Source organism: Bidens hawaiensis, unplaced genomic scaffold (assembly GCF_021521415.1).
Source record: "Bidens hawaiensis isolate Kalapana, Puna unplaced genomic scaffold, B.hawaiensis_p1.1 tig00018132_1, whole genome shotgun sequence".
Taxonomy (NCBI): Eukaryota; Viridiplantae; Streptophyta; class Magnoliopsida; order Asterales; family Asteraceae; genus Bidens; species Bidens hawaiensis.
Window position 1 is genome coordinate 430,322 of NW_027492740.1, and position 24,055 is coordinate 454,376.

Here is a 24,055-nt window from a genome sequence, read left to right on the forward strand (position 1 = left end):
GGGGGTTGGTTGCGTGATAGCCATCACGCAAGTGATGGGTGTTTATCGAGGAGAGGTATCCGTTGGGAATGGGAGGGAGCCGTTGGGAGGGAGCCGTTGGAGGGTTTAAAAATAAAAAAAAAAAAAACTTATTTTACCTATATAAATAACTAAAACATATCTTCAAAACATACACAAATCCAACTCAAACTCAACTCAAATCCAACTTAAAATCTTCTACTACACACACCATTTTAACATATCAAATGGAGGGTTCTAAGAAACGTGGGTCGGGTTCAAAGAAAACCCAAACCCGACCAAAGGTTTGACAAAATCTAGGCGAACCGACGAGATTTCGGTTACAAGACGAACCCGACACAACCCAACCATTCCAACAACCTCCTTCCCAACAACCTTATTATCCACAACTTTTTCAACCGTCCCAAAACCAAAAACAACTTTCACAACAACAACGTTATTATCAACCGTCCCAAAACCAATCGTATCAAAACCAACCTTTTATTCCACCTTTTTCTACCCAAAATTATCCAAAAAATGCTTTTCAAATGCTTGGATCTCAACCGTCTCAAATGTCCGTCGATCCCCTAGACGATAACGAGGTTATACATCAATTTGCAAGTGCTTTTTGTCACGAAGTGCAAACTTTGGATGAAGATGAACCCGCGATTAAGGAGACACATCAAAAAAGTGTTAGGCGTTGGTTGCCCGATGAGGAGGTCGGCTTGACCAAGGCTTATTTACATTGCTCCGAATAAAAAAACACTCAAACCATCAAAGAAAAGAAGCGTTATGGAGACGTATTAAAGACCATTTCTCGCAACTTCCCGGCGCAACCGAACGAAACAAGGATCAAATGATTGGCAAGTGGGGAGATTTGAATAAAAAAATATCAAAATTTAATGCTTGTTACATCCAAGAGGTAACTATTTTAGTTTATTTATTTTATAATCTATTACTTTATTTTTACAATTTGATATATATATTTTTTCTAAATGTTTTGTAGTCCGGAACTCCACAAAGCGAAGCAAGCGAGGCGACTATCATAAAGGACGCTTTGGCCGAATATGTCCGAGTTTTCAAATGTAAGGATTTTCCCCACTTGGAAGCATGGGAGATTGCGAGACATCACGCGAAGTGGGAACCGATTCCCTTGGTCGATTTGAACAGATCAACGACTCCAAGGAAGAAAGGATCTTCAAAAAGATCAAAAACTTCCGAGTCCGGGGACTACACAACGTCTACCGATGGCTTGTCATGCAACATGCCGAGCATGAACTTGAACGAGGAACCCGAAGAAAATCCCGACGAATACATACCCACACCCACACGGCCGAATCGCAAGAAAAGTGGGGAATCGTCGAGACTTGGAAAAAAGCAGTGGCCGAAAACTTCGCCGAATACAAGTCGGCTAAGATGGCGGAAATGGCCGAGACGAAGGAGCGAAAGAAACAGGCTCATATTTTAAAAATGAAACGTGAGGAGACATATATCAACCATTTGAATAAAAACCAAAAAAATGCCAATCTAACTTTCCTCCTACAACCACACGATCATCTTGAGGAACCCTTTAAATCGATCCTACTTCAACGCAAACGCGATATATGCTAAAAGTGGGGTTGGGAAGGGCCGTAGGTTTTTTTTTTGTCGGTTTTTTTAATTTAGTTGTCTTTATTTAATGTAATCTTGTTTTATTTTTTATTTAATGTAATATTGTTTTATTTTTATTTTTTAGTATTTATTAAAAAAAATTCCATCACACCACACCACACCACACCACACCACACCACCACCCCTAGTAAAAATCAATCACATGTGATGGATTTGGGGTTGGTGATGTGGCACACCATCATTGGAGGTGGTGTGTGAGGAGCTTTGCACCACCCCCTCCCCCCTAAGCAGCATTACCATACTCTTGAATCTTGATCAAGAGTTTGTTAAAAAAAATTCATACTAATGGTTATATTTTATAACATTTTAGGGGCCTACATATTAACAAAACTTAAGTTTAACGGATTTTGTAGTCTTAAGTTCAAGTGTATGTATACTAGTACCCGGATATGAATATTTATACATGACAACAGTATGTCCCGTTGTAACAAGTATTGTGCGCTGGCGACCATAGAGATCCAAAAGGACCGCCGAGCAAGGTTTTCAGTTAAAATACTATACCACCACCATCTCCAAAAAAGATGGAGTCATCCTCCATAACTGTATACCTGCAAAATGTCATCAAACATAACAGATGATTGATGTTTCATCATCTCTATTGCACATTTTTTAATAACTTGTAACATTATACATTTACTAAAAACACAATAATGATGTTTCATAGTTCATACCTTGATTGTTCTATCCGCATGCCCAACGAAAAGCCTCCCCTGCCAATAATGCAAAGCAGTTACAACCGAATCACCACCAATAGTTCCGATTTCTGTCACATCTACTTGTGACTCGTCACCAAATGACAGTTTCTGCAACAAACCAATATAACAGTAAGCAAATAAGAAACACAAATGTTTTATGTTAATAATGTTACATGCATCGATACCTGCACAACAACAGTCTTGTCCCAACCACCACTAAACAACCATTCCCCTTCCATATAAATTGAGAAAATGGAGCTCAAGTGTGCAGATAAGGGGCGGTCCAAGGGCACGTCTTTGTTCCATATCTAACAATACAGATTGTTAATAAAAGTGTAACCTTATGAATGTTCGTAAATAAATTTTAAGTATTGTTTTGGTTTTTTCTGCCTTCATGTGCCCGCTTTCATGAGCTGCAACGAGAGTGTGGGTATGAGCAGCAAGAGATAAAACCGAACCACATGTCGAAGTGTTTTCACCTAACACCGCTAACGGACTATGATCACTAAGACACCATAAACGCACGGTTCCGTCCCAGCTTCCACTATAAAGAACCCCGTTACAAACTGCTAATGTACACACCACTGATTTATGACCGTTCATAGTACATGACACGCTATAATCCTGATAAAAATCACAAAACAGTTATAACAATTAGAGTTATTTACATAAATGGTCCCTGTGGTTTGGCAAAAGTAGCAGGTTTGGGGTCTAACTTTGAAAAGTAACAGGATCTTATTTGTAACACCAACTTTTGTTAAAAACTATGTTCAATTTTACAAACTAACGGTTTTACCCATTTGCTTAATCACATAAACAGTCCTGAGTATGTTACAAGCGAAAACCATAGATACCAAACACATTACTTTTCAACGTTAGACCCCAAACCTGCTACTTTGCCAAACCACAGGGAACATTTATGTAGTCAACTTTATTATTATTAGTATTATTATTATCATTATCATTACCTGGAAAAAGAGTTAATTATGTTTACTTACATGCATTGACCAGGCTTTGACCGACTTATCTCCACTGCCTGTGTAAAAGAAGTCAGATCCAGAAACAGTTGCTAGGGCATGGATACCGCTGTAACGCCAGTCTTTTTCCTCAGTCAATCTTTTGAATTGTTTTGGTTTCTCGTCCACAATTGCCCAGATGAATACGTCGCCTCCGTTATCACCGCTTATGCATAATGGTACTTCCCTCTCTACAAAGACTAAAGCCATCACCTTATGTTCATGACCCTTCAATGTATGTACATGATTTAAACCCTGTACATAACAATTAAACGATTATATTTTCGAGTTTTAATATATTTGAACTTGTTTTTTCATCATAACTCATAAGTAAGTTATTTGCACCTTTATGCATTGAAAACTGATATCATACACTTACTTTTTAAACATAAGCCTTTAATACTAAAGCCAAATGGGAAATTACTACTAACGCAATAGGAGAACACATAACAAAAAGATATGTTGTAATACTTACGTGAAAGGAAATAAAACATAACTTTTATAAATAACAAAAATAAAGACTTGAAGTAGAGAAGAAAATAACATAAATTTAATACAAATAATAGCTTATGGGTTCACTCGGGTCTACTCAAATTATACAAACAGTCAATCTAGCCACTATTAAACTTGCTTCACATAAAAACGGGTCCAAAATGGGTGAGCACCATGCACCATTTAGGTCTACTAAAACTATTCAATGGGTCAATTTAGTGAGATGTGTTTTGTTCATCACTAAATCAGTGGCACGGCAATGAAGTGACAATGAATATCACCAACACTCGTATTTAAGAAAAGAAATAAGCATACGGAAGTGAACTATTCTGTCACTCGTCAAGCTAGAAAATGCAATAATATCAACTAAAATGTTAGGACAAGAAACTAGCTGGCTAGACATGATCGATATATATGCTCTAACTTGGGGAGTGTCATGAAGTATACTTAGATTGTACATAATTAAGAATGTTTCACTAGACTATTAATTTGATTTTAACCTCCCTTCCTAAATTAAGGTCCACCTTGTATATGAATGAGAGTTGATTATCAATACAATGCTTGAAGCTATTCTCTCATTCTTGTACATGTATGGTAATCACTAGGAATGTTGTATCAGGATGCCTACCTCGAGGGACCAGACGTTGATTGTTTTATCAAATGAGGCGCTGAAAAGAAACCCCCCTACAAAATATAACGCCTCTTAGTTTCACAGCATCTACAAACAATATATATCTATTTAATAAATTAGGAGCATATTCAAAATGCACTAGTGAAAATGAGAAAAGAACTAAAACTAGATAGCTAGTTCATGCCCAAACAAAGGATAGTGTGTTTGGATCACAATTGTATGAAGATTTGCAAGTGCAATGCTAAAGTAGCATAATTCAAAACAATCATGATTTGCACAATAAATTTCTAAACAAATGTTGCCGGGCATCCATTTGCTCAAATCTAAAATTAAAGTAATCAATGGTCAACAAAAATTTATAATAAATAGTAAAGAAAATGAAACAAGATACGAATACTACTTAGAGGTTAAAAAAACAAAGAAGCATTTTTTGCTGAGATGTTATTAATTTTCCTAGCATATCTATACTTGTTAATAATTTTATAAGAGTATTATTTCAATAGATAATTAAAGAGAAAATGTAAAAGTATAAACTCATACCTCCAATAGCTAACCCAGAGATGCAGTCAAGATGACCTTTCAAATCTGTACACGTTAGAGAATTCTTACAAATACCCTCAATGACATCACCCTTAACCACCAAATTTTCATCTTTTAAATCATTCGACATCCCCTTCTTATCCTCAACCTTATTAGTTTTACTTGATGACCACAACAAGTCTCCTAGAAGCAAACAATGACATGCGCTTCCACTTATAGTTTCTCTTTCAATACTTACAATTACATCACACTTTGGACTAATAATCAACTCCCTCATACATTTCCACATGTCATTCACAGTCGGTCTAGTCCCCGGATCAAGACTCAGACATTTGCACAACAACTCTTTCATCAATACATAGTTTGAATCCAACTTTTTATATAACAAGCTAGAAACTTTATCCAACCAAGCCACATGTAACCCTTCACAATCACAAGCATTTCCATTAACCAATTTAAGTACATAACTACACATAAAATCACATGTCTCCTCAACAAAAGGCTTTCCCACTAGAAACATAAGTAATATGCAAGCTAACGACCATAAATCTGAACTATAACCAACAGCAAATGTTGACTTTTGACACTCCAAGTCAACAACACACTCTTTTCGTACAAACTCTATTGACAACTCGGGGCTAGGAAACACATGGATCTCTGAAATAACATTGCTTGCTAATGTCTTACCATCACTATTACTTTGTGCAAATGACACGGACTCTCTGATCATCTCTCGAACTCTTTCTCCAATCATCAATACTTCATTTACGTCCAAAAACACGTGCCCAAAATGATCAACACCAAAGCATGACAACGAAACACATCCAGTAACCAACTCAACATCATGCAACCGACTCACCGTTTCACACAACTCCATCCCCATCACAGCAAAACTAGACAAATCAACTTCCGTGTACAAACCAACCACATTCAACAAACTAGTCCGTTTCCTTTCACACACAAGATACAAACAATCATCCTCTTCATCATACCACAACCCACAAACACCACAAACCCGACGATCCATCAAACCCGACCTTAACATCAGTTCAAGTTCCGCTAACACCCCATCCCCCAATTTAAACAAAACCCACATAGCTTTCGCCAGGTAACTATACCTAAACCCATTCTCATCATTACCCGTAGAGGATCCCACTTTAAACAGACTCACATTCATTCGGCATTTCATCGAACACCTGGCGGGCACCTTCAAATTCACAGCTTTTCCATAAACCAAAGACGACCCATTAACAGGTGTACTCTCGTCAATTGAAATTGTGTTATGGGGAGTAATCCAATCCTTCCAATTATTAAAAAAGGCATGAGACCAAAGATCAGGTATGAAGTCTAACAATGGTAAAGTGGGTGAACTGGAATTGAGTTTGGGTTTAGGGTTTAGGGAAGATGATATGCGAAGAAGATCGATGTTTTTGGGGAGAGCTGAAGGGCTTTCTGGGTAAGTGACGAGCTGAGTACAAGCTGGACAGCGTATGGTACGAGTGAAGGGTGGTTTAGGGAGGTGGGTGAGGCAGGAGTCGCAGGCGGAGTGGCCGCAGGCGAGGACGCGTGGGATGGTGGCTTCGCCGTCGAAGGGCTGGAGGCATACCGGGCACTCCGGTGGTTCCATGGCTTCCGACTGCAGGCCGGGGAGTTTGATTGTTCAACAAGGTGACGTTTGATCCTTAGGTGCCGTGTAACTTTTATTTAAGTTAAATAACGGGGTGTTTGGGATTCTTTATTGACACCTCGTTATACCTTATATAACGAATTTTTCATAAGTTACAAAATCCTAATTTATAAAAAAAAAATTTTTCTTCTTTAAAAGGTTTAATAAGTTATATTATCCAAACACTATTTTAATCTATAAAAGTGAATAAGTTATAAGGAGATAAAATAAGGAAACCCAAACACCCCTTAAGTTATAAAAGTGTAACTAATGAAACTCTTTCTCTTATAATATAAGCAAATCCAAACACCTTATTACTTTTCAATAATTTAATAAGTTATAAGTTGGTAAAAATAAGCAATCCCAAAAACCAATTTAAACAAAATGTTTTATTGACTATAAGACCCTCGGTTGTGGATTAATGTTAGGAGGTGTCACCACCGACCACATATTTGACAGTGGTGTTTAAATTCGGATTTCTGGATTTTCGGATATCCGTATCTTTTGGAAAGTGGATTTTATTTCATATTTGAAAATTCAAATATTCAATGTTCGGATATATAAAATTTAGGATACTTGATCAGATTGTGAATCGGATATCCGAAATATCCGAAAAAATAACTATTTTAAAAAATTTTAAAGAAATATTAGAAATATCCGAAGAATTATCATAACTATCCGAAAACTATCTAAAGTATCATAAATAATAATTATAAAAAAATTCCAGGTATCCGAATCCGAAAATTTTCAAAATCACTATCCAAAATCCGAATTCGTATCCAAATCTCGGATATCCAAAATTTGATTGTTGTCATTTATTTTTATAACGAACACATGTTCGAATCACACTATACAGTGGCGGATCCAGAATTTTTTTTCAATAGGTTCCCTGTTTTTAGGTGCTCGATTTCATAGGATTGGGCATAAAAATTTTCGGGTCGATGCGACGGTTTGGGTCAAGGTTAATCGCATAATAAAAATACGATACAACAGTTAAAAAACGTCTCCTTTAAAAAACATAGGATAATCCACATGCCTTTGCCATTTGTGTAACTTTACAAGTGGGCTGATGACCGTGTTTTTTCCTACAGTTAAATTTACCTTAAATTGTCTCTTAATTTCACAAGTCATAAGCAGATAAAGTTTCATAAACACATATACAAATGCTACAATTGCATACATCTTTACATCTAGAATAATCTTATTTGTTTAATTTGGTCACATCTTTATTTTTTTTCTCATATCTAGATTATAGATATATATGAAGAATATACATGTATAAATAAATTATTAAACCATAAATTTTGTCCTAAATATTAGAAAAAGGCATTAGCACAATTACACATGTTCATTCTCCGGTATGGTGGAAGATATGATGAAGAGTGAAAGAAATAAACCTTAAATCTGTTTTGAATAAAAAATATTAAAAAACATGCAACAAGAGAGAATATGCAACGAGAGATAATTGAACTTGAGTATCTTCAATCACAAAGTGCAGCCTTAACCACTATAGCTTTTGTCCAATTTGTATATGTGTTCACTCTGTATTTTATATATGTGTTCACTCTAGTCTTTTTATATGAACGTTCTACAAAAAATTCGAAACTCAGTGGATTCCCAAACCCGGTGAACCCACACTGGATCCGCCCTGACACTATGGTCATTTTCTTAAGATTTTAACTGTAGCCACTTTCCTAAAAATTTTTAAGACATTATGGCATAGGGTATATAACCATGTTAAAAGGACAAGAAAACAATTCAATTTTCTTTTAAGGAGGGGGTGTTCTTATACTGCGTTAAAAAGATTGATGCGTATACAGAAAAATCTAAATTTTAATTACTTTTCAAGTATGCTTCATGTAAATAAATATAAAGTTATTGTTATATAAAAAGCTATTACATCCTAAAGATGTTGAGATGACCATAATATTATATCGCGATATGTTGTTTTAATTGACGAAAATGGCCCATTTTGTGTGAAAATATAGTTTATAAGTTGGCTACCAAGTAAGAAAATATTTACCTAGTTTATAAATTGATTTAAAGCTATTAAGTTATTTGAATAGTCAGATGAAAATATAATACAAGAACCCAAACATTTTCTAAAAAGGCCATATGAATTTATTAACTTTGTAGACATGATACAATATATATTATTGAGAGCTCTTTGTTTTAAGGTACCTAAGGTTCTTCAAAAACCATCATGTCTAATCTCTTTCAAGAGACCTTTTACTACACCTCGACTTGACCATCTTCATTATTTGCTCCAATTTTCGAGGAAATTTTACCTTTGGAACCGATCAATCTACCACGCTACACGCGTGCGTTAGACTTATTATCAATATGCGTTTGTCCTTTTGGGACATTTATTAATTGGAGCATTAGCAGTTCGTATGAGTGTCTTAGCTAGACGCTCTCTTTTGATCAGTGAATCTTCTGGTAATTGATTCGTTAATCTTCATACATGAATTATCCTTTGAACTTCTAGTTCATATAAGTTTGAGGATCAGCGATAATTCATTCCAATTAAATTCGTTTTCTAATTGCTTTATATCTCCCCCCTAATGTTGGGAATGTTGATTCACTAAAGTGAAAACTAATGAGCTATAAACAAATATCTCATTAATAGCTCTAAGTATATAATCATAGATAATATTTAATACCAGCATACATTCCCAACTTTCTTTGTGACCTCATCTTTGTGTCTTGTGGTGGATTAATTTCAATATATAATATTAGATGAGAAATACTTGGCTACTAACCAAAAACCAATTAAAATGGGGAGGAAGTATTATAACTTGTTGGCTTGATGTGAATTAGTTTTTTAAACATGTAAAATCATATGTACTCAAATACAATCATGAACCTTTGCTCTCGTGATAATTGCCTTTGTAACCAATTATAGACGTTGAGTAATCGTCTTTAACAATTTGTTAGAAGTTCAACACTTATTCCAATGATCAATATTAACTTGGGAATAAAATTCATTATTATAACATAATGTAAATATACCAATATGGAATAATATGCTTGCTATCTTATTAGCTAAACCATAAATCATGCAAACATCAAGTTGCCTTGATAACCATTTAGACGATGCATCGATTTTCAAAACACTAAATGGTATCATGTTAGGATATGTGTATCCTTTTCTCAATTCCATAACATCTAGGGATTTACACCCATCCTTCATTTGGTAACTAAATGATTTCCCTTGAGAGCAATATTACATGTATAATTATTATGATGAATCTTTTGGTTCCTCGATAAATTTCACATCATTGACTCGGTGTGGTCTAACCGGTCACTCCATAAGATAATCATGATCCATTAACTTCAGGTTTATGATCGTATATGTATCATGCTTCTTTAGTACAAGATTGTAAATATGAGTGAACATTGTATGATCGTTTCAAACGATCATGTGATTTATTTCCAGATTTTGTTCTCATATATGATCAATCTCTGCCACATGTGGTGGTCGATCTCATTATTAGCATGGGCATCATTATATATTGATGATCGATCTCATTATTAAATTAATCACCATTACAATTTTCTCAATTATGTCTATGATTGCAATGATCAATACGTTGTCAAATTCACTTCAGGAATGGTATAAAACCAAACCATTTCCATGGTTTATTCATAACTTTCTCCAGCACGGATACTAAATCACTTCAAACGTTTCATACGTTTTAATGATATGCTACTTCGGGAGCATATTTGAGGTTTGACAAATGAAAAATTGTCTTATCCATGTTTTTCCTCATAATTAATATTCTCTTCGTATAACAAGTATTGAGAAGTAATTACATGAATGAGTCATGTAAGTTTTATTATGATAATATTTTATAACCGTTAATGATGAGATTTAGGAAGATTAACACTTCATGTGCTATATTTAATTACATTTACACTTTTCACGAGACCGATATAAACCACAATTTTGGTTTACTTGGTGCATTCAATACCATCCATATAAACATATTACAATATGAAGAAAACATTTTATATCATCGAGTTAAATTTGCATTGTAACAAGTTATGATAGAAATCCAACGGTGTTATACATAGCACAACTTATATCACATGCATATAATTTTCAATATAATATTTACGTCAGGTTACAAGATTTAATCCTGCTAACTAATTAACTCTTGTATCGCCTTTACTATATTTATTAATAAGATTTATACTATAGAAACTTTGGAGCCATAGTGTTCTTAACTTCATTGGTTCGATACTAAATTATTAACCATGTAAGTCAAGTATATTAAGCGTGTAAAGGTATTTGTTTTTACTAACCAAACATTTAAACACAAATATACATATCAATAAAAGTTTTAACCAGATGTATTAGTCAATCAATTTTAGGCAAGTACAAATATCATAAATATGACGATAAAATCTCATATATTAATCATAAATGATTGAATTTTAGAAACAAAATAATCATAATAATAAGCGAAACTATTTATTAATCATATACCAATATATAATAAATCAACTTTTCTTTTTTACACAGATTATAAAATCTCATAAACATCTATTTTCTAATATTATTATTTAATATAAGTGGAAAATATTTTATCAATAATTTAATATATTATTTTACTAAGACATAAACCAAAACAAGCTAATGTGTTTGATCAGTACAAAACTTCGACCAAAATAATCACAGAAGTATAAAAGCTTAATATTTATCAAAAGTACATATAGTAAGACAAAAAAAAAATTATGATGTCCACGAAAAACACACGTAAATAACTCACTTACTTGGATGTAGGATGATATCAGTTTATTTTGGATTCAAATAATTTATGAATTTAAAATTATAATGTAACTAATATATTTTATAGATCATCATATATCAAATATAATATTAATGTTATTATGTTAATTCTAGAATATATAAATACGTGGAACCGGAATATCGGAAATCACATTCTTAAGTATAGGAGATGTATACATTCTTCACACTCAATCAAATACACTTTTTTAGGTAATTATAAACTTACGTAAAATATCATATATAAACTTAATATTAAATATGAATTAATATACAAGGAAAAGCTCCTAACAAACTTTCGATATAGCAAGTTTAATATTGAAATAATTATTTATAATTATAATCACTGATAACTTATATGATGAATGCATAGTAATCAATAAAATAAATATTTGTTGTAAAGAAATTATTCGCATGCACTGGATTAAAAGAAAAGCGCATTATGATCAATTATGTTAGGCTTAGTTATGATACCGAAAACAAAATATGGGCTAACTGGAAGTGCTAAAAAAATAAGTTGTTTGCTAAATAGCGGAGTTGACAAATCAAGATTGGTATTTCTAAGAATTTAGTTTCACCATTTAAAAGATAGTTCCATAAAATTAATCCAACCCAATATATTAACGCTCAATAGACTTGTTTGTAATAAAATCAAGGATTCGATTTGCTGACCTGATTTGCAGATTAAATTAAGGATGACCTGAATGTTGAGAGCTGCGGTAAGGGATTAACACTCGGACTTGAGAGACTCGTGCTGATAACGTGTTGTGAAACAAGCCTAATAGCCAATGAATATGAGAAAGAGAGATAGGAGAAAGATGAAGATTTCATTAATCATATGTATATTACAATGAGATGCAATAGATTATATATAGGAGAGGAATACTTGTAGAAGAAGCTAATCTATTTTAGGTGTTGATAACCATAATAATAATATATATTTATAACAATATTGCGATATGTTGTTTTATTTGACGAAAATGGCCCATTTTGTGTGAAAATATAGTTTATAAGTTGGCTACCAAGTAAGAAAATATTTACCTAGCTTATAAATTGATTTAAAGCTATTAAGTTCTTTGAATAGTCAGATGAAAATATAATACAAGAACCCAAACATTTTCTAAAAGGGCCATATGAATTTATTATTTGCTTTAGATCCTGATATGTTTGGCTCGGCCCTAAACTTGATGCCCCCTTTGCTAGCGTACAATAGAGGTGCACAAATTGGGTTTTTTCAAATACCCGGTTATGGGTATGGATCTGGGTTCGGGTTTGATCAGTTATTGGGAAATCGGGTATTAGTAATAACAGGGTGGGTCCGGGTCCGGGTATTGTCTCTAAAAACTATACCCTATGCATCGGGTATAGAACCGGGTATTTGATACCCTATTTTCGGGTATTGAAAAAACCATATTTTCGGGTTTTTTCAGGGTATTTTTCGGGTATAGATTGGATTTTGTAAAATGTTGCACTTTTTAGGGGTATTTTTAATGTATTTTTCGGGTATAGATCGAGTATTTGAAATACCTTGTTTCGGGTATTGGAAAAACCCGGTTCCGGATATGGAACCGGTTCGGGTTCTCGGGTATTACCGGGTACAAATTGGGTCCAGTTCGGGTTCGGGTTTTATTACCGAAATGCATACCATATCCGTACCCTATGGGTAAGGTCGGGTACAGATATTAAAACCCGAGTATAAAAGAACCTGTTCCATATTTTAGTTTCAGGTCCAGTTCCGAGTTCAGTTTTTTTTTTCACCTCGTACATCAGGTGGTGTAATATTAAAATGTTTACGTGTTGTAATTAGAAGTTTAGACATAATAATTGGATGTACGGCCTCGTTTAAAACGTCTTGAAAGTCAAAACCAGCCTTGTCTTCTCTGCTAATCACATCACAATCACTACTACTCCTAGTAGCAGCAGTAGTAATAGCAGGGTTTCATTTCATTGATTCAATTCAATCCGAATCCAATCAAAATGGCCGATGATGCCTTGGGTCTCATCCTCCGAGGCTTCACATCCATTCCAATCCACCATTACGCAGCAGCTGCCTTCTTATTCCTCATCATATTCATCTACAATTTCTTAGAGTTTCACTTCCTTCACGATGCCTTCACTCTCTTCCGTGGATCTCCGGTCTCCTTAACCTACGATTCAGCCTCCGTCGTTTACCACGGCGTCGTTTCAAACTGCCGCCTTCTTCATGCCAGGTTATTATTATTATTATTATTAACGCCACTTCTGTTTATTTAAACTCATTATTTTCATTTATCTATTTATTTTCCCCCAAATTTTTATCTAATTTTTGTAAATTTACCCTAGAGTTTCAAACTTTCATAATTAGCACAAGTTGGAAGTTCAATTTTGAATTCATCAGATGCTTATGTCACTATAAACAAATGTTGTGCTATAAATAATTTTAATTAATAATATTAATAATAATAATAATAATAATAATAACAATAACAATTCATGCATTGTGAATGAATGGACTTTTTTATTAGAGTCGTTATATTTCAATGAAAGGTAGTGTTTAGTGTTTACATCGATACAGAACCAATGAATGAAGTGATTGTTATTTAATTAGGTACATGGCCACGCCTTGGCTCTCGAGTCCTCATATTCAAACGGCCTTTCTCAACTTTCATGGGAATCCTCCTATAGTAGATTATACAAGGTATGTATGTATGTATGTGATTTTAGTATGATGCAATTTTTACCAAATTATAGATTCTACTTATAACGACATGATAACTAGTAACTGCTGCTGAATCATAAATGGCTGAATGTTTGTATATGAAAATTGTTAAATAAAACAATTTTTAGCATGAGTAATTAGACACAAGAAGAGTTATTTGAGTTCTAAGTCGTGTTATGCATATGTATAAATGTAAATAATTAAATGGTAACGCACAAGTTTAGATGCAGAAAGGACGGTTGCAAATTTGTATTTTCGGTTAAACAAGAAGTTAAATGTCATAAAAACTCAAATTACAAGACAAAACAGTAGAAACTCATATTACAAAACAAAAGTGAATACTCTTAAGTACAAAACAAAGGGGATTTCTTATTATCTCAATCTGTGACAGAACATATCTAGAGTCTAGACAACTTGTCTAACTAGACAATCTTGTCTAACATAGACAATCTTGCCTGACACTAGGATTATTAAAGAAAATGAAAATGTTTTTTATTTTAGGTAAAAGGAATAAATGTTTGAAAAAGTAAACAATGTATTCTTTTTGTTATTGAATTACTTTACTGATATTAATTCTATATAGAGTTAACTTCTACAGTTGAGTTATTCTTATGTTGGAGAGTATAATATAAAATAATTAACCAATTTGGATAATAGAGTGTAGTAGCAAGTTATCCCAGCAAGTTGGATAAAGAGTACAGCAGCAAGTTATCTCTGCAAGTGTCTCCAATAATTTTGCAACTTGTATAGTATTATATTAGTTTTCATCTAGTATAAATATGTAATGTATGTTATAGTTCAAAGTGTGAAATATAAGTCTATTTCTCCCAATTCTCTGTTCTAATCTCTGGTTAATATATGTTAGCTGATATCCATTAACATGGTATCAAAGCCACAACCATCAGAATCAGTCTGTTCTTAACCAGCCAGCTCGTATTCAAGATAAAACATAAAATCTTGTTTTCAAGTCACTGATTCATCTCACCTCCTCCACTATCACCTTCACCTACCTCTGAATTGCAACTCCTAATAATGTCACAGCCAGAAAACAATCCACACGCCACCAACGCCGTCGCCCTACTCGACGGCGCGTGAGGGCGCATCTTGTATCGAACGACCACCTTTCTTTCTGTGTCAATCCAAAACATCCCTATATTTTTTTTATTCTGTGTTCATTTCTGTTCTGCACATCAGACCTCTTAACTAACAGATTCTCGTTTATTTCCTATTTTCTGATTGACATTTAACTTAGATTTCTGGTCAAAAAAAAATATGACCGACTCTGGTAAAACCAAAAGTGACTCTTAAAAGACCACTAGTTATGTTGTTCCTAATCTTGCAGATGTGTCATCTCTACCAACTCGGCTAACTGACAACAAACTCGATGGCACCAATTTCTTCGAATGGAGCAAGACCATTCGTATCTATCTGCGTAGTATAGGGAAAGCCTATCATCTCACCTCTGATCCTCCAACATATGAAACTCGAGATCAATGGTTGCAAAATGACGCTCGGTTGTTCCTGCAAATCAGGAACTCTATTGATGTGTCTGTTATGTCACTCATCAATCATTGTGAGTATGTCAAAGAACTGATGGACTACTTGGAATTTCTATATTCTGGACAAAGCAATATGTCTAGAATATACAATGTTTGCAAGTCCTTCCATAGGGGGGAGCAACTTGATCAATCCCTAACAACGTATGTGATGGGATTCAAGAAAACATACGAGGAACTAAACACACTTTTACCCCTCAGCACAGATGTACGTGTAATGCAAGCCCAACGAGAACAAATAGCAGTGATGAGTTTTCTGACCGGTTTACGACCGGAATTTGATGCTATCCGATCTCAGCTTCTAAATGAATCAACAATTCCATCTCTCCAAGAGACATTTGCTCGAATGCTACGCCATGAAAGCATTCCCTTGCCAAATCCATCAGCTCATAACAGTGCACTGGTAAGTCGAGGGGGATTCATAGTCCCCGGATTTCGTGGGAGTTCAAGAGGCAGCTATCAAAGTAACTCACGTGGTGGTTACAACAATTATAACCCTGGTCAAAGAGATTTTGCTCCCACAAACAATAATGGAAATGTTGAATGCAATTACTGTCATGAGTTTGGGCATTCCAAGTACAATTGCAAGAAAAGACTAGCTCGAAACGCAAGAAACTATTCTGCTCATCTAGCAGCAAACAATAACAAAGGCAACTCAGAAGATGAGCAAGTTGTTTATCAGCCCAACATGACTTCGCCCAACACAAATCCAACAGCCACATTTGCTGAGGCAGGTAAATCTGCTACTACTTCCAAATGGGTCATTGATTCTGGAGCTTCTGAACACATGATTGGTAATCACAAACTCCTTTCAAATTTTCATAATCATTCACAATCATCTCATGTCACCATTGCTGATGGATCAACTCCAAAAGTTCTCGGTTCAGGAAGTGCAAATATTACTCCCTCAATTCATCTGTCATCAGTTTTAAATTTACCCAATTTCCCATTCAATTTACTATCAGTTAATAAAATCACTCGCGACCTGAATTGCAGTGCTTTATTTTATCCTGGTTTTTGTATTTTTCAGGATCTGTCGACAAAACGGATCATTGGTAAAGGAAGGGAATCAGATGGCTTGTATATACTTGAAACACAGACACCCTACTCTCTCGTTTGCCCAAGTTCATCACCATTACAAGCACACTGCCGGTTAGGTCATCCCTCTATCCAAAGTCTGAAGAAATTATGTCCTCAGTTTTCTAGTTTGTCATCTTTGCAATGTGAGTCGTGTCAGTTTGCTAAACACCAACGTGTACCTCTAAGTCCTCGAGTCAATAAGCGGGTTGCGTCTCCTTTCGAGTTGATTCATTCTGATGTTTGGGGTCCTTGTCCTATTACTTCTAAACTAGGTTTCAAGTATTTTGTAACGTTTGTTGATGACTATTCTCGTGTAACCTGGATGTATTTTATGAAATATCGTTCTGAAGTATTTTCCCATTTTTGCAACTTACATTCTGAAGTTAAAACACAGTTTAATGCATCGATTCGTACATTACGAAGCGATAATGCTAAAGAATATCTATCGGAACAATTTCAATATTACTTTTTGCGAAATGGGATACTTCATGAAACCTCATGTGTCGATACACCTGCCCAAAACGGAGTGGCTGAACGTAAAAACAGACATCTCCTTGAAGTAACTAGAGCTTTGTTATTTCAAATGAATGTTCCAAAATCCTTTTGGGCAGATGCGGTCTCCACGGTATGCTTTCTTATAAATCGCATGCCATCAGTCGTTCTCAATGAGGACATTCCATACTCTGTCCTGTTCCCTACAAAACCTTTGTATCCCGTTCCTCCTAAAATATTCGGAAGCACTTGTTACGTTCGGGATACCCGTTCACATCTTACCAAATTAGATCCAAAATCACTTAGATGTGTCTTTGTTGGCTATAGTCGTTTACAAAAAGGTTACAAATGCTTTTCTCCTGCTCTTCAGCGATACCTAGTATCCCGGGATGTAACGTTTCATGAAAACGTTCCTTTCTTTACCATACCACATAGTCATCCATCCAAGGAAGACGCTATTCTCATTGATGACAGTTTTTATCCTATCCTCAGACTGTTTTGCCACCATCATTTCAACCAATTAACAGTCCTGCCCAACCAGAGCCTGCTCACTCCCAAACATTCGAGTCTGCCCAATCAGAATCTACTCAGTCTCAAACACCTGAGTTTGTCCAACCAAAATCTGTTCAGCCCCAAACATTCCATTTCCAAAGTGTCGAGCAGCCAATTGTCTCACATCCTTCCAAATCAAACCAACCTCCTGTTATTCAAGTATATCAAAGGCGAAACAAATCAACATCTGATTCTGTTCCAAAACCAACCGATTCGCCGACAGATTCACTAAATGAATCTTCTGAAAGCGAACCCGATACCGATCTTCCAATTGCCCTTCGAAAAGGTGAGCGTACATGTACGTACCCCATTGCTTCATTTGTCTCATATGACAAATTATCTCAAGCCTCCCAGGCATTTGTGGCAACAGTCGATTCCATTTCGACTCCCAAAACTGTAAGTGAAGCACTTACTCATCCTGGATGGCGTAAAGCTATGATTGAAGAAATGGAAGCCCACGAAAGAAATGATACCTGGTCCCTTGTAAATTTACCGGTCAACAAAAAGGCAATTGGCTGCAAATGGGTATACACTGTTAAAGTTAATCCCGATGGTTCTCTTGCACGATTAAAAGCTCGATTAGTAGCAAAAGGCTACGCTCAAACATATGGTTTGGATTATTCAGAAACTTTTTCTCCTGTAGCTAAGTTATCATCTGTTCGTTTGTTCATCTCATTAGCTGCAACATATGATTGGGGATTATATCAGCTTGACGTTAAAAATGCATTCTTACACGGAGATTTAAAGGAAGAAGTTTATATTGAGCAACCACCTGGGTTTGTTGCTCAGGGGGAGTCAGGTAAAGTGTGTAGATTAAAGAAATCTCTGTATGGACTAAAACAGTCTCCTCGTGCGTGGTTTGGAAAGTTCAGTACCGTGGTTACTGAATTTGGGTTAAAGAGAAGTTCATATGACCACTCGGTGTTCTTTAAATCTTCAAAATCAGGGTGTATTCTTCTAGTGGTATACGTAGACGATATAGTAATCACCGGGAATGATGAAATCGGTATAAAGAAATTGAAAGGCTTCCTTGGAACACGATTTCAAACAAAAGATCTAGGAACACTAAACTACTTTCTAGGGATCGAAGTCTCTCGTTGTAGTAAGGGAATATGCTTAAATCAGCGAAAATATTGCTTAGATGTATTAAAAGAAGCCGAAATGATTGAAGCAAAGACTTGTGATGCACCAATGATACCAAATGCAAAGTTGAAAGCAGATGAAGGCGATCTTTTGGCAAATCCCGAGAAGTATAGAAGAATCATCGGTAAGTTAAACTATCTTACTATTACCAGGCCAGATATTGCTTTTCCTGTAAGTGTGGTTAGCCAGTTCATGTCATTCCCTAGAACCACACATTGGGAAGCTATGTGCCACATTCTTAGATATTTGAAGGGCGCACCAGGTCGTGGAATCTTATATCAAAACAATGGTCATCATACAATAGAAGGATTTACTGATGCTGATTATAATGGTGACCCAACAAGTAGGCGATCCACCACTGGCTATTGTGTTCTTGTGGGAGGTAATCTGGTCTCTTGGAAAAGCAAGAAACAAAGTGTTGTGTCTCGTTCAAGTGCAGAATCCGAATATAGAGCTATGGCACAGACTACTTGTGAACTAGTCTGGGTTCGGAATCTTCTCAGCGAAATTGGGTTTAAGCAAACACAACCAATGAAGCTATGGTGTGATAACCAAGCAGCAATTCATATTGCAAACAATCCAGTATTCCACGAAAGAACCAAACATATAGAAAGTGATTGTCACTTTACTCGAGAAAAACTTGAGGATGGAACAATTAAAACCCCCCACGTACGGATTGGAGATCAGCTAGCAGACGTATTCACCAAAGCCTTACCCGGAAGCAGAATTAACAATATTTGTAACAAGCTGGGCATGATTAACATATATGCTCCAGCTTGAGGGGGAGTGCTGGAGAGTATAATATAAAATAATTAACCAATTTGGATAATAGAGTGTAGTAGCAAGTTATCTCAGCAAGTTGGATAAAGAGTACAGCAGCAAGTTATCTCTGCAAGTGTCTCCAATAATTTTGCAACTTGTATAGTATTATATTAGTTTTCATCTAGTATAAATATGTAATGTATGTTATAGTTCAAAGTGTGAAATATAAGTCTATTTCTCCCAATTCTCTGTTCTAATCTCTGGTTAATATATGTTAGCTGATATCCATTAACATCTTATAATATATTTTTACTCTGCAGAAAATTGTTTCATGCATCTGATGGTGGTACATTCGCTATGGATTGGCTAAAGAGTCGTGATGGTAGCACAAACATGATCAGAAAATTATCTATACTATTTATCACTACATAGTACACGCTGCAAACACACACATGTCATATTATCTTGGTGTCAAACATATGAATTTTTATCATGTGACTCTCTGAGCATTTTCCCATTCATGAATTGAACACACCATACCTCTATCAGTACATGTGGTATATGTGTTAATTTGTATGTCAGGAAAAATAGTACAATTAGACTAGTTATAAGAACACTGTAACGGTATGATACATGCTGCATGAACAATCCATTAGGGCATTAAGCTTGGTATTGTGTAGTTATCTGAACAAAACCATGAACATCAATCTTGGTTCTAATAACATATTCCATGATGAGAAGCTTGTAAAGTGATTTGGCAAACATGCTTGTAAGATTTTATTTGGGGTTTAAAGTTTCTTTTAATAATCTTGGCAGTGTTGGGAGATTCAACATATGAAGATGATAAAACCCCAATCGTTATTGTGATCCCTGGATTAACCAGTGATTCCTCTTCAGCTGTAAGTTCAAATTATTGTCTGCAAAACATGGTTATTGTCAAGTCTGCATGCTTACTAAACCTGTTTTAATTCTCATGTATTTTGATAAATAAATACCATTTTCGTTGTAGTGTTATGTCAGTTGTAATGATTATGCATACCTTAATCCTTATAGGTATTTTAGTTACAAACAAATACCATATGAGTGTTGCCAGAGGGTGAATATGTTCTTGTGAGTTTTGATCTATCTTTCTTACTAATTCTGCACTTTGATGTTCATAGTCATTTCCCTAGAAATATAAGATAGTATGTGACTATGTGTTTATACGTGTTACATATATATGCTGTTTTTTTCTCTCAGTCACTAGGAGTTTGTTACACTCTGTACTTGTATTTCATAAAATGAATAAACCAAGCAAGTATTCTAATAAAATATATATGTGCATTTGATACTGGCTTTCTTATATTGATAGACAATCATACAATCCTTATTGTTCATAATTTTGTTTTTAGTACCTGAAGCATCTTGCCTACTCGACAGCAAAGAGAGGATGGAATGTTGTTGTTTGTAATCATCGTGGACTTGGTGGAATTTCTGTTACTGTGAGTTGTACTTTTCAGCACTCTAATGTTTGGCTTATTTGTCTTGCAACGTTTTCATCAGCCAAGTAAAGTTGATGTTAATTGTTTAATTATATGCAGTCAGATTGCTTCTATAACGCAGGGTGGACACATGACATACGAGACGTCGTCAACCACCTTCATCACGAATATCCCGATGCACCTCTTTTTATAGTTGGGACCAGCATTGGTGCTAACATTCTGGTACAACTTTCTGGTTTAAGCGAAGTATCCAATTTGTCATTCTGGTTTTAGAATGTTTCTTGTGACAGGTAAAATATCTTGGAGAATATGGGGAGGATATTCCTATTGCTGGAGCGGCTGCTGTCTGCTGTCCTTGGGACCTTTTGGTCAGTTTTTCTACTTTTACAGAATCGTCAAATCATTCCACTTCACATTTAACATGTACTATTATTTGGCAGATTGGATCTAGGTTCATATGTCGCAGGACCGTTCAAAAGTTCTATGATAGGGCTCTTACTGTTGGTCTTCAAGAGTATGCACAACTGTATGTGCTCTGTACCTTTCGTTTAATCATTTCCCACTTTATAGTTACAAGTAGGTTTGAAGCCCATCTATTACACTGGTTGAATAAATGGACCTGAAACCAGCAGTTTCTATGAAGATTTGTATGTTGGGTGTCATCAGCCATTGGTTAATTATGAAATAATGTAGATTTAAGAATTATAAATAACAAGTAATGACGGTTTAAGAATTATAAAGTTATATATTTTAAGGAAAGATAAATTGAAATCTTATGATTTAGTAAATTTTAATAAATATTATTATAATCTTGATATTTAATTATTTAAAATCATTACTATTTAATAGAAGAGAGTGGTAGAAAACCAAAATCTAAACTTCACCGGAAGTCGACATGTAGCCACCCAGGTTACTCATTTATTATAATAATAAGATGTTTCTACATGTTGAGTTTTGGTTTTTCATTGCAGGCATCAACCACTTTATTCAAGACTTGGAGATTGGGATGGTATTGTCAAGGTAGTAGGCTCTAAATGTTATTTTAAAATGTTGGTTATATGGAATATAAACAACATTATTTAACGTATCTTTGTTACTCCCCTTTCTAGTCACGTACCATCCGGGATTTTGACAATTATGCAACCCGTCTAGTTGGGAAGTATGAGGTAACCTTACCTTACCTAGTTTACCACTTTCAACATAACATATAACTATATAAGTGATTAAGTGATATTGTAAGTGACATTATGTTTTTCTTGTTGAAGACTGTGGATTCATACTATAGGCATTGCAGCAGTGGTCAGTATGTGACAAAAGTGCGTATTCCATTATTATGTATAAGTGCTTTAGATGATCCAGTATGTACTTCGGAGGCAATTCCCTGGGACGAGTGCAGGTATTCTCACGCACACATACAATAAATAAACAAAAGCAAATTTTGATTAATAATAACATGTTATTCTTCTTTGTTGATAGAGCAAATAAGAATATTGTGCTGGCTGTGACACGACATGGTGGACATCTTGCTTTCTTTGAGGGTCTTTCTGGATCTACTTTGTGGTAAGTTGAAGTTTGATTGTATCAGAATATTTGCTTGTTTGTTTAATGATGACATGGCAAGACAGGTGGGTGAGAGCTGTGAATGAGTTCCTTGGTGTTCTGCACAACAGCCCCTACATGCATAAACAAAAGAAGGCGAGTTGAACTTGAACTTGTTTTATTTTGCTGAAATAATAATAATAGTGTATGATGGATGATGTTACTAACAAACCAACGAACATGTTAACAGAATCCTCCACATTCAGTAGAAGAAGAATCCTGTGTTGATAAAGGCCCGTATGTTAATGTTTCGAACGGAATGGTGTCTGCAATCAGCAATCATGAGCCGTTAACAAGTGATGATCAGTCAAAAGTGGATGATGATGATGATGACGATGACGACGACGATGATATAATTGTTGCACATGAACATGTGCTCACCCCTCCTAAAACAAAGACGCTAGATCTGTTGAAATGGTTGAGTCAAGTGTTTCTTCAAACTAGAAGATCAACATGGATCCTGTCAGCATTGCCGTTGCTTGGAGTCGCAATCCACTTCTTCTTTATCAAGAAATTTAATAAGTTTCTACTTCCAAAACTACTCAAGTAATTCCATGCTTGATTTCTATATATTATTTGTTGAATGGCATGGAAGACCTTAGTAAATCAACTGTTTCCAGTCAGTTCAAATATAACCCATATTATAGAATATATAAAATAATAAATGGGGATGCTGATGTGAATGCTCTAATAGCTAAATAGAAATAGCAGAAATTCATTTAATGCTAGAGGTATTATGTATTGTCTATATTTTATTTTATATAGTAAAACACAATTTTGGTGCCGCTGGCATCTAATTGGGCCAAGTGGCGCTCTGCCACTGGTCCATACAACTTGTTTTTTTTTGTTTTATTCTTGTATCGTAACGAATATAATGGAAAAGACTAATAGTATATAGACTTGCCGTCTCAACGTTGGGAGTGACAAAAATCGGGTTTTACCAATGCCTGGGTTTCACCGACCGATGCCAACTTACCTGTTCACTTCGATTTTTTTTATCCTTTTAGTCTCGGTATCGTAACGAACGTAACCGAAATCGATCAAATTCGCTTCGACTCACTTCCTCAACGCAAGGACCGACAACGCTTGGGTTTTATTAATTATATATAATAAATAAAAAGTTTGATGTCGTTGGGCCGCGAATGGTCCACTTGGCGTGATATGATTGGGCTACATAATTTTGTTTTTAAGA

General features: G+C 35.1%; 2 protein-coding genes across 2 annotated transcripts; one reads left to right on the forward strand and one right to left on the reverse strand.

Annotated features, from left to right (window-relative positions):
- Positions 1-2,012: 2,012 nt before the first annotated feature.
- Positions 2,013-6,694, reverse strand: LOC143555465 (uncharacterized). Its single transcript, XM_077045006.1, has 6 exons — positions 5,043-6,694; positions 4,500-4,555; positions 3,362-3,634; positions 2,549-2,987; positions 2,340-2,471; positions 2,013-2,216 (listed from the first exon to the last, which is right to left on the reverse strand). Exons 1-4 carry the CDS (start codon positions 6,667-6,669, stop codon positions 2,688-2,690), a joined length of 2,256 nt encoding a protein of 751 aa, XP_076901121.1. The 5' UTR covers positions 6,670-6,694; the 3' UTR covers positions 2,013-2,216; positions 2,340-2,471; positions 2,549-2,687.
- A 6,687-nt stretch (positions 6,695-13,381) lies between these two features.
- Positions 13,382-23,586, forward strand: LOC143555466 (uncharacterized). Its single transcript, XM_077045007.1, has 14 exons — positions 13,382-13,710; positions 14,088-14,177; positions 20,104-20,165; positions 20,600-20,682; positions 21,175-21,264; positions 21,364-21,486; positions 21,555-21,632; positions 21,705-21,790; positions 22,236-22,284; positions 22,374-22,430; positions 22,530-22,660; positions 22,741-22,824; positions 22,890-22,959; positions 23,054-23,586. The coding sequence occupies exons 1-14, from the start codon at positions 13,478-13,480 to the stop codon at positions 23,411-23,413; spliced, it is 1,596 nt and encodes a 531-aa protein (XP_076901122.1). The 5' UTR covers positions 13,382-13,477; the 3' UTR covers positions 23,414-23,586.
- Positions 23,587-24,055: the final 469 nt, after the last annotated feature.

Excerpts from the sequence above, each read along its gene's own strand:
- LOC143555466 (XM_077045007.1), top strand. The coding sequence starts at position 13,478 with ATGGCCGATGATGCCTTGGGTCTCATCCTCCGAGGCTTCACATCCATT. Across the intron at positions 20,683-21,174 it reads CCAGTGATTCCTCTTCAGCT|TACCTGAAGCATCTTGCCTA; the intron begins GTAAGTTCAAAT and ends TTTTGTTTTTAG. Across the intron at positions 21,265-21,363 it reads TTGGTGGAATTTCTGTTACT|TCAGATTGCTTCTATAACGC; the intron begins GTGAGTTGTACT and ends AATTATATGCAG.
- LOC143555465 (XM_077045006.1), bottom strand. The coding sequence starts at position 6,669 with ATGGAACCACCGGAGTGCCCGGTATGCCTCCAGCCCTTCGACGGCGAA. Across the intron at positions 4,556-5,042 it reads CTCTGGGTTAGCTATTGGAG|GGGGGTTTCTTTTCAGCGCC; the intron begins GTATGAGTTTAT and ends TATATTTTGTAG. Across the intron at positions 2,988-3,361 it reads TCAAAGCCTGGTCAATGCAT|GATTATAGCGTGTCATGTAC; the intron begins GTAAGTAAACAT and ends GATTTTTATCAG.